At 40.3% G+C, this 10,985-nt stretch overlaps 1 protein-coding gene across 1 annotated transcript; it reads left to right on the top strand.

Moving 5' to 3' along the window:
- Positions 1 to 296: 296 nt before the first annotated feature.
- Positions 297 to 10,671, top strand: LOC308389054 (CD81 antigen-like). Its single transcript, XM_080870182.1, has 8 exons — positions 297 to 458; positions 2,100 to 2,214; positions 7,105 to 7,202; positions 7,304 to 7,378; positions 7,519 to 7,632; positions 7,759 to 7,860; positions 9,789 to 9,872; positions 9,989 to 10,671. The coding sequence occupies exons 1-8, from the start codon at positions 393 to 395 to the stop codon at positions 10,052 to 10,054; spliced, it is 720 nt and encodes a 239-aa protein (XP_080726308.1). The 5' UTR covers positions 297 to 392; the 3' UTR covers positions 10,055 to 10,671.
- The last annotated feature ends 314 nt before the right edge of the window (positions 10,672 to 10,985 follow it).

Below are 10,985 nucleotides of genomic sequence, written 5' to 3'. Positions count from 1 at the left end.
CTGTTTTGAATATGTGATTTAGTTGATTTAAGTTGCTTTAAAAAATTGTCCTTTCGTTCGTTCGTTCTTTCTTAAATCTGGAATACTCCCTAGTGTGTTCACATTTTATGAAATCATTGGTTTTTTACTTGCTCACTCGGGTAGATGGGCAACTTGTTATTCACTCGGCCACCTCCTGTCCAGTTCACTTGGTGGGCAGTCCTCCCGTCTCGGTTTTCACTCTTGATTATAAAGGAGGAGTTTGCTGTATGAGTCCTTCCAGCCCAGCTGGCCGAACAAACTGAGCCCCCCCTCCCCCCGGCAGTGACTGTGTGATCCTGGGAAGTAGACTCCTCTCACTCTCACAACTTGTTTGATTTGGGCGTAAGGACGAGCTGACAAGACCTGGAAACATGGCTGTTACGGGCTGCACGAAATGCATTAAATATATGTTATTCTTCTTTAATTTTATTTTCTGGGTGAGTCGACCATATTTTTGTTCTCCGACGTTAGTTCTAAATTTATTTGAGTAACGTAGACTTCCTCTGCTTCTTCTTCTTTTGTTTCTCTCGTTTTCTGTTTAACTGATTTAACAGCTGCAATTTTACACATCTGTGAAGACCATAGCTTAAAATAATTTCAAAAAGATAAGCACAGAGGAGTTTCCCTCCTGAACTGCTCTACAAATTAAGCTGCTCCCTCTTAGTGAGAAGGGCAGCATCCATATATCCACACAGGCACAGCGCACAAACTCTTGGCAGGAGCTAAAAATGCTCTCCCAACCTTCATCAACTTCTTTTCAGCCTGACTGAGCAAACGGGGAAAAGTGAGTGAAAGAGCCGGGAGGTAAAAGCCCTCCAGGCTGGCTGGTGTCTCTTCCCCCCCCTCCCAGTCTTTTTTACCGGGATTGTACTCTCTGCCTGTCACTCATCATCTGTACTTCAGGTCCACCGTTGATTTAACCAGTGTTCACCTTAACTGTGAATTCCAGACAAAAAAAAAAAAAGATTTCAGTTTAAAAAAAGACTGAAAGACATTTAGGTGACGGGAATAGGTGTTTCCCTCCGACTGTTTCCTTTTCCTAGAGTAATTCCCAAATTCCTTAATTCCTAAACATCGTGCTCAGACTGCACTGTGTGAAATTTCACATCATTTTAGTACATTCATTCTGTAAACTGAGCTCTTCTCAAGGCAGTCCCTTTTTTCCTTGCTTCAGTAATATGGGACAAGCCACAGTAGTTAAACAGCCTAATCTGGGTACATCAGTACATCACTGCAAACTATAGATATCCATTTTAAGTGCAGAATTGACCATTTGCATGGGGTGTTTTTAGATTTCCATTTGGTTTGCCTGTTTAGAGTGTGTTTTTGTTTTTAGGACGAACAGAATGCCCATATCCTGGACATGCTGCACTTGATTGAGTGTTTCCTCTGCTGGCCTCACTGCTGTGCCTGTCATTGTAAAAGCGCTAAGCCCCTTCTTCCTCATTTTGCTATTTTCACGCTGAGGATTCCGTTTCCTGTTTGCTGAGAACAATGGATTTCAGCCATGGCCAAAAAACACAAAAAAGAAACGAAAAGAAAAGTGCAGATATAAACACGGGCATGTGAACAATAACAGGAGCTACGTGCACTTTAGCTGTTCTATGATGACACTTGTCAATATATTTTTGCTTCATCAGATACATAATTTAGAAGAGAGATCAGGGAGTTGAAGTTGAGTCGATTTTAAACAATGCTGCGTGGACATGTCTGTGTCGTGGGTCACTGAGGTGTCAGGATGTCCTTTCTTTTCTTAAATGACAGGGGGACAGGTCACACACACACGCACACACACAGATATTAGCAGAAAGGCTTTGGTGTGGATTTGATCTCCCGAAAGTCAGCTTTCATGTTGTCTTAGATGTCACGGTGCTGTCACATGTAAAACATGCTGATGGGTCTTTTCTAAAAAGTCTTTAAAATTTAAAAACTACAGGATGATTTTAATATTCATGCTTCCTTTTCACTTTCATTTCAGACACTTAGGTGGGTCTGATCCTCATAAAGGATTCATCAAAGTGACCAAAAAATATGAAACAAAACAATTAAAAACCTTTTTTTGTTTCTTTCTGGGACAGCTGGCCGGAGGTGTGATCTTAGGAGTGGCTCTGTGGCTACGCCACGACAGTCAGACCAGCAACCTCCTCATTCTTCAGTTTGATGATCAGCAGGCACCGGGCACCTTCTATATCAGTGAGTATACACCAATAATTTGAATAATAGTGAACTGGTCCTCAGGACTGTGTGTAGTGAGGCAAGGAGGGCTGCTAGAGGAGAGGTGTGGACAACCAGGAGAAAATGTGGAAAAAAAAAAGAAAAGTATGTGTAATTATGTTTTTAAAGGGGAAGAAATTAAAAAAAAAGTGAACTTTATTGTTAAGGAGTATTTAAAAAATTGGGCAGGTGTTGGGGATTAATTCTTTTTGGGTGGGACCAGAAAACATTTGCGAGCCACCAACTGTCCTGAAATACACCCCTCCCTAACACACACAGAGCTCATGGAAATCATAGTTTTGAGTTGGTCTTCAAAACTTTTACCACAAGTAGATTATTCTTAGACCAGTTTTGAGGTGGCTTTAACACCACAGGGAGATTGTGCCCAAATTTAATGTTGGGAAAGCTGTTAATATTTTATGTTTCAAAGCTAAATATTCACAGAGTGAAGTGGCCTCATTTTGGCATCTACGGATTCTTACATTATAGCTCATACCACCCTCTCATTCAGAGTCAGGTTTCTATTTTAAGGATACTTTACTTCATATAAGGAAACTGCTCTGCCCTCGTTTTTCATCCTTATCATGATGGAAAGTTTACATTTAACAAAGTGATCAAATTTAACTTACGTGCTTCATGGTGAGCTGTGAGTGACATCCAGATATTTTGGAAATAGTAGGCGTGACACGACCTCTAAGAAGACCAGGAAACAGGACTTGCGTACATCCGCAGCATGAATTAAAAGCGGCAGGGCCAGGAGCTACACCTCAGTCCACATGCTGTAAGGCACATGCAGGAGAACATCTCTGATTCAGTTTATGGAAAAAGTCCCAGCCTTGATGTTCTTTCAAGAGAGAGGCCAGATGCTTCAGACAGATGTTTAAACACATGCTGGCTTTGAGAAAGTGGTCTAAGAGCGCAGCTGAAGCGATCATGAGCCTTCTGTTGTTCACACTTTAAAGTATTTTATCCTCAGGAAAATTCAGGAGTTCTGCACTACTGAACCGCAGCTCCATCTCTGTAACTGCACATGTTTTGCATTTTTTAACCTTTGTGTTGTGTCATGCCCACGACATGAACTAAGGTTATGGGTTGCAAGCACGTCTCCTTCACTGCCCTCAGAAGTCCTAAGGTTGGCCATGAAACCTACAATACATGATACAATTTAAAAATGTCAGTAGTCCGTGATCTTGGTTTGTTGTGGTGGTGAACTCTAGTGAGCCCATTAATTTACATTTGGGCCCCTGCTGCGCTCCCATACTTACTCCTCAGTAAGTATACGGAGCAAAGGCGGGCCGTGCTTTTTATAGAGGCGAGACACACTCGTGATTTTAAAGGCAGGGCGGCAAGTGGGGCCCACCCAGGCAAGATCAAGAGACTGCTTCTTCTTTTTTCCTCCCCTGTCCCTTAGACATACGCCCTTACATAATTCAAAAAAACCTTGTACATCTGCACATTATCCCTCAAATTAGAGTTTGGAATGGATGTTTTTAGCATGCTGGCACACCAAAGTGGTATTTATGTAAGACTGAAAATACACACCATCCTGCCTCTTCACCAGAGCTTGAACCCATTACTTGTGGCAGCTGACAGTAGTCTGGTCTGGGTAGTGTTACAACTCCTCGTACTGTACATTTCTACAAAACATGCTTAATGAGGCTCTTAGAGGCAGATAAAAATTAATTCCCCCTCTCATGTCTGTATGTAAATATGAGATTACAGCCAGGACTGGAAAACAAGGGATAAAAGCTTATAAGGCAAGCCAAGAGCTGACTAAACCCAGAAGGTTTACACAATGTTGTGAACTCTAAAAGTGCCAGTTGTCTTTATACATGCCCCCATGTTCGGCTTCATGATAAATCACCATATTTGACAGTACAATCACAATGAGAGAGGAGCCAACCAATTAGACCACTATTTTCAGTGGCAGGAAGTAGATACATTTCCTTGTATTTTTAACTGCACTATTCTCACCTCTGTAGCCCAGTGAGTCAAACCCCCAAACTGCCCCTGATATATCAGCATGTGTGTAAAGCTCTTTGGGTGGTCCACTTTTTTATTTTAAATTGGATCTGTTATGTTCATTTGCAACTCCCCCTTTTCTTGGAATTTTTCGAGTAGCTTGCGTGATTTCAATGTTCATAATAATCCTTATTTATCTTACACTTAGGTCCTGATGCAGGCTTTCGGTTCAACCTCTGATTCAAACAAGCCGCTTCGGTCAGAAAAATGGAAAAAGTCCTTGTGTGTCTCTTTTGTCTGCCCTTTTTGTTTTAAAGTCTTTGAAATAACAAGAGAAAAGCCAAATAGATCTTTTTTTTAAACAACTAACCCTCCTCACATAATTTCTCCACTGACATGCTGTATAACAGGCTTCGTCTCCGTTGTCTTGCTCCTGACTTTTCCCTTTTTAAATACTGGATGAGACGAGCAAGTGGGGCTTTTAGCTGGCGCCCACCCCACCACCACCACTTGGGGAGATTACACTCTGAGACAAGAAATAAATGAACTACCCCGGGGGTTTAAAATCGCCTGTCTCCCTTAAAGTCTCAATAGCCTTCAAGCTTCAAAAGGTGTTGTCATAGTAATGGAAGGCAGTGGAAATAATGCCTGCTTTTCCGCGTTGCCGGGTTACTGGCCCTGGTAGCCGTTTCACAGCGCGACAAAAGAGAACGAAAAAGGAGGGGTAGTGAGTCGACACACAGAGAGCGCAGATCTAAGGATGGGAGATAGTTCTGCGTGATAAATGAGGTACAGTGTGAGGTATTGGAGACCTGCAGATGCAACAGAGTCAGAGTCACTTACTGTCTGTCCCCTTTTTAGACTGCTCTGTCAGGCCACATTAGAGGATCGGTGTGCTTTGTTTTTTTATGCACACAAGAATAGAAAAGCCAGAAACAGACTGTTCCCGAACCATTTCCCACTAAAAGCACCGCTAGAAGACCCCCTTCACATCTTATGTAAAAGTAGCGGTACACTGCACGCTGCTAGTTTAGTCCAGCAGCTCTAACTTTAGCAGCTGCCCTCTGAAGTTTGTAAATGTAGGATAGAAAGGGCTGTGACTGATTTTCATATTCCTAGTTTGAATTTTTTCCCTTTATATGGAGTCTTTTATGCTTTGTGAATTACATAGTTGAAGATATCGTTTCACTCCCCTCTAACATGGTTCAGGAGTCTAGTCTTTGGACATCATCTCGTAATATGAGATCTTCTGTACTCTTGGGGATTTAAAAGGTGAGATTACTTTGGGTACTTTGGGAAGTACTGGTCTAATATTAGGTGGTGCGGTGGTTAGTTCTGCCACCTTACAGCAAGAAAGTCATGGGAGTGAATCTAGGCTGGAACTTTTCTGCATGTGTCTTCCCACAGTCCAAACACATGCCTGTCTCTGTGTTAACACTGCAACATACTGGCAACCTGCCCAGGGCCTAACCCCACCGCTCACCCTGTGAGAGCTGGGATAGGCTCCCTGAATAAAATAAGTGAAAGAAAATGAATGAATGGTTTAGTATCATGAGAATTTCTTGCTTATTGTGCCTATCATGTTGTGTTATCCAATATCATGTTCTGAAATCTAAACCTGAGCTACAGAAGAAATAAGAAAACTGTAAAATAGCAGAAAATCTCTAAAAGGATTCTTAAAGTTATAGCTCGTTGGATGGATATCATGAGATTATTATCAAACAAATTGCAGTTTGTCAGGAATGTTATATCTTCTAGATTTTTATTCATGCTGATCATTTGTTTTCATTAAGATTTTTTGTGTGTGTTTGAGCGGTGTCCACCCGCACCCTTCTCGTGATGCCTCTGGAGAAAACTGATTGCAGTTATTCTTTTTTTGTATGTGTGTTTCTTTTGCGTGGGCAAATTTCCTGGTGTAACACAAATATGCTGCCATTTAATAGGAGATCTCCACAAAAGTGGTAGAAAGCGAGTACGCACAGTGCTTACAGCACAGCTTTCATGCTGGGTGTAGTTGAATGCAACGCCTGCTAGGAGACAATTCCACATGACTGATGCTGCATATGAAATTTTTTCCTACAACGCAAATGCTGAATCTATAAAACACAGTCAATTTCCTTTAGAGACTCTAACAGTAAATAAAGCAATTACACTTGGCTTCATGTGAGGCAACCGACGTCAAATTACTGGTTTCATGTTATCACCAATAAGTAAAGCAACTCATGTATACACGAGAAGAGATTAGAGGGCACAGTAATTCTGAAGGAGACTTTATTGCATTTCAAGTAAATTTACTTTTTATATAATCCTACACCGATAATGCAAAACAGATTTTTAGCACCCACACAGTGTTTTTTCCTTTAAGCTGCAGAAAACACAAACTGGGCCTCTGCTGTAACTGGAGCTTTATTACCATCCATTGACTTTCTGCTAGTGTGGAGTGCCTCCATTATGGCTATGTGCCATTTACATTTAAAATATATATTTTTTAAACATAATGCCAGTTTAAATTGCAAATAAAAAAAATGTGTGTACATTTGTGGGTGGGTGTCAGTGAGTGTCTGTCCTTCTGTTTCCTGGGGAAGTATAATGGTCCAGGTCAGAGGTCAGTACAGAGGGGGGTTGAGGGTGTCTCAAGGGAATTTCCTCCCCTAAGGGAAGCACGCAGTCATCTCTGCCTCTCTTAGTCAGGATCTGGAATCTTACCTTCAGGATGTCAACAGTTTCATTCTACAGAGTCATCAGGAAGTCAAAACCCAAACAATGAGCAGTGGACTAGCGAGCAGTGGGAACTTGCAGGTCTAACACTGCTGCCCTCTAGTGGTGCTGATGATGCGCTGTCGCTATGATAAATCAAATGTCTTTAAGCCGTTGATGGACAGTTTCCTGCTCACTGTGCGTTTACAGGTGTGTACATACTGATAGCTGTGGGAGCTGTTATGATGCTTGTGGGCTTCCTTGGATGTTATGGTGCCATTCAGGAATCTCAGTGCCTTCTGGGCACAGTGAGTATACCGTTTTATCCACAAGTGACACTTTTTTTTCCAAATAAAGTATTTTAATCTTTGGAGTCACTGAAGTTAAAATAAATATCTTTGATTTGTAGTTCTTCTTCTTTTTGGTGATCCTATTTGCCTGTGAAGTGGCTGCAGCAATCTGGGGTTTCATGAACAGGGACACTGTAAGCACACACACACACAGTCACGGTTCACAGCATGTTTGATGTCTGCGTTGATGTTCCTTCTCTGCACCTCTAGTGAATCGTCTCTGTTTGTTGCTGTGTCTGTTAAACACCCCATCCCCACTCCTGATTATTCACAGATCTCCAAAGAACTGATCAATTTCTACGACTCTGCGTACATCAAGGCTATGGATGTGTCTGGGTCTGCCAGTAAAGACAGCGCCATCAAGGTGTTGGATGTCTTCCACAAAACGGTACGAAATGATGGGGGAAAAAATCATCACATTCTTTTTTTTTTTGGCCCTGCTGCTTTGTTTTTGAAATGACAGGGTACAGAAATATTGTTGACTTCATGTTCCTGTGTTTTCTTTCTTGTTCAGCTCGACTGCTGCGGTAAAGGAGACGACACGGCTCTCTTTTTACAACTTGCCACCACCTTATGTCCTACAAAGTCTCCAGAGGATTTTCAGTTGAGATCTCAGGTATGCACAAATCTTTTGTTGTCTTCCCACTCCTTTTCAATATGTAACTAAAAACAGGTGAAACAATATTGAAATGTATTAGCTTTATTTTGTAAAGCATTTTTTTTCTTTTCTTTGCTTAATGAACTTTGTATATTGTTTCCATGATCGAAATAAATTAACACACAAACAAGTATTAGTAGTAATAATACTACTAACAACATTAATACTAATGTAAGCTTGTTTATTATATTTTTGTAATATTAAAAAAAAATCACTGTAAAGTATTACTAAGGAACTGGGTTGCTACATGTCCCAAATGTAATATGTTCAAGTACATTTAAAATACATTTAGTCCCGTGAAGGCCACAGCAAATGAATCACATGTGTGCTCACATCATTCAGTAATTCCTTACTCATCATGGACTGTCACTCTGGAGAGACCACTCCCTTTAGGATTTGTCTTAATTTGCAGTGATATCTCCCTAAGGGACAGCTGGACTGAAACCAAGCAAGTGTTGCAGAGCTGATTAGCTCTCATTACTATGTAGGATTCACGTTTTTTTTCCTGTAGTTTTGTAGATTTGTAGGTATTTTGTTGGTTTTTCAGTGACTGCAGTGCGGTCACGTTAGACAGAAAATGTTAATGTTAAGAAATTTCAGGTATAACAAGTTTGCAATATTCTTAAGACACCTCTCAGGCTCAAGGAACAAATCAGTGTTATTGCTACACATAACAGACAACTTAGCAAAGAATCAATATTGAATTGCCTCTTTAGCCACTGTTGCTGTCAGTCTATCATAAAAACACAAAGTTGTTCCCATTTCTTTCGTTAAATTTACAAAAAACACAGTTTGACAGGCATAAAGTTGCACTTTTGCACCAACATGGTGACTTAAAAAAAATGTTTGTTAAAAACTTAGCATATTTCAGCACTGTGTGCTGTGTGTGTCCTTAAAGATTTGAGGAGAGTGAACAATTGGAGAACAAAAGAAGTGACAGGCCTAGAAAAAGCTGTTTATATATAGCAGATAAACAGTATCTGAGCCACGACCTTAAGAAACAGGAAAAAACATTCAGCAAAGACTAGATGCATCTGGCTCTTCAGTTGACCCATGCACTGTTCCCTGAATCGTCATCAGAGATGGTCTGAGTGGAAGGATAGCTGTCAAGAGGCCATTCTTAGCCAATTCTTCCTGTTTTGCCTAAGGAAGTGAAAGAGCGAGCAAAGGCTGAGGTATGCGAAAATACACACAAACTGGACTGGAAATCAGTGGCAACAGGTCAAATGAAGTGATGAATGAAAACATTTGAAACTTTGGGTTAAAATCAGCGTCAGTGAGTGTCTACAACCAATCGATAAAACACAGTGGAGGCATCATTTCAGTTAGTTGTGTTGGAAATCTTGAATTGCTGAAATTCCGAACACAGAAAAGTAGAATCAGACTTTAATATCGTATGAAAAACGTCTGATTGGCAAGGGCTTCATTTTTCAGCATGGCAATGATCCCATACACAGTGCCGGTGCAGTGAAAGCATACACAGATGCACGAATAGAAAAACACAGTAAAATAAGGCTAAAATGTCAGATTTTTATTCTTTGACAATTACTTGTCATCGTGATTTTAAAAAGAGTTTGGAGATTCTGACATGACACATGCAAGGATACACCTCATCATATTTAGTAAATGACCAAACTTGGTGATACCATTAACAATGACTTGTATCCTCTTATAACTGTTAATATGAACATTGCTATCAGAAATCATTTAATTCACCATTCAGAAAACTGATCAGAACAAGCGGATATTCTCCACCTTGTTTTGACTGCAGGCTCTGCTCTCAGTTATTAGTGAGCCGTAACAGTATGTGTGCAGAGTGAAGAGCATTCTCATTCATTACTGTGGCGTGGTCAGCATTCCTTATTTTCCCTCTTTCTCCCTGTCAGAGCTGTCATTATAAACTGATCGAGCTCTTCTCTGAGAAGCTCTACGTCATCGGTCTGGCCGCCTTGGTCGTTGCTGTCATCATGGTGGGTATTAGATTGAAAATGCATTTGTCTAAATCTCTGCTTTCATCAGCTGTGATAACATTGCAGGTACTGGAATACTCCCTTTGAATTAAACTGCTTTCATCTTTCACATTTAGATCTTTGAGATGATCTTCACCATGGTGCTCTGCTGCGGGATCCGCAATAGCCCCGGAGTATACTAGCAGTGCAACAGGCAGCAAGAGCCGCACCATCCTGTATTGGAATCATTTTGTTGTGTGTTTCTGTGCATCGGCTCCACTTCTTCATGCTTAAGTCACAAGATGGATATTTCTGCATTTGTTTTATTTTCTAGAGAATTGAAAGCTGTTTTTAAGATCTGTCTTCACTAACTATTTAGACAGTATCGTAGTTTCTAGCAGTGAGATTTTCCTTATTTATCATGGAAAATGTCTTCATTATAAATCTTTTATACATGCAATTTGTTGTGAAATATTTATCTGTCAGTCATTAATTCTGTTTTTACAGATGTATAAATTGTACATATACTTCTCATATGTTCATGACAGGAGTTAGTGTATTCCCTGATTGATTGTTGCATCTTGCTTCAGTGTGATAGTAATTTAAGTGGCAGGCTTTCAATAGTTGAAGGAAATATTCTGTTTTGCTCAAATAGCAAAAAAAGAATCGACGAGCATGTTTTCAGTCCGCTGTGTGTTTCTTCCTACTTGAACTTGCTAAACACCTTTCTTTAAAAAAAAAATAGGATAAAACATCAATATCTTCGCTCATAACCGGTTTTAATAACTGTAATAAATTATGCTAACTCTCTTGTACCATTGATTCGTCTTCATCTTTGTCTTTTTTTCTTTTCTTTTTTTGTTTTTGACTACTCCCTTTAGGTGTTGTCACAGAGGATTAACTTTCTTATTCACATATTTGACTTGGCAAAGATTTATGGCTTACCTGACGCGATCCTCCTCACTTACCCAGGCTCGGGCTGGCAGTGGGAGTGCACTGGCTTTTGGCCCTCAGGGGCTTGCTTTCTTGCATCGTTGCTTGTGATCTATAGGTTGAAGTGCTTTCTTATGTCTTAGGGATTTTCTCACATTGCTTCCCATTAGTTAAATTAAAAACAAAAATAACAACATTTAA

Source organism: Rhamphochromis sp. 'chilingali' (assembly GCF_963969265.1).
Source record: "Rhamphochromis sp. 'chilingali' genome assembly, chromosome: 2".
In the NCBI taxonomy this organism is placed as follows: domain Eukaryota; kingdom Metazoa; phylum Chordata; class Actinopteri; order Cichliformes; family Cichlidae; genus Rhamphochromis; species Rhamphochromis sp. 'chilingali'.
Note: the sequence above shows the minus strand (reverse complement) of the source record. Positions and strands in the feature narration are given on the sequence as shown.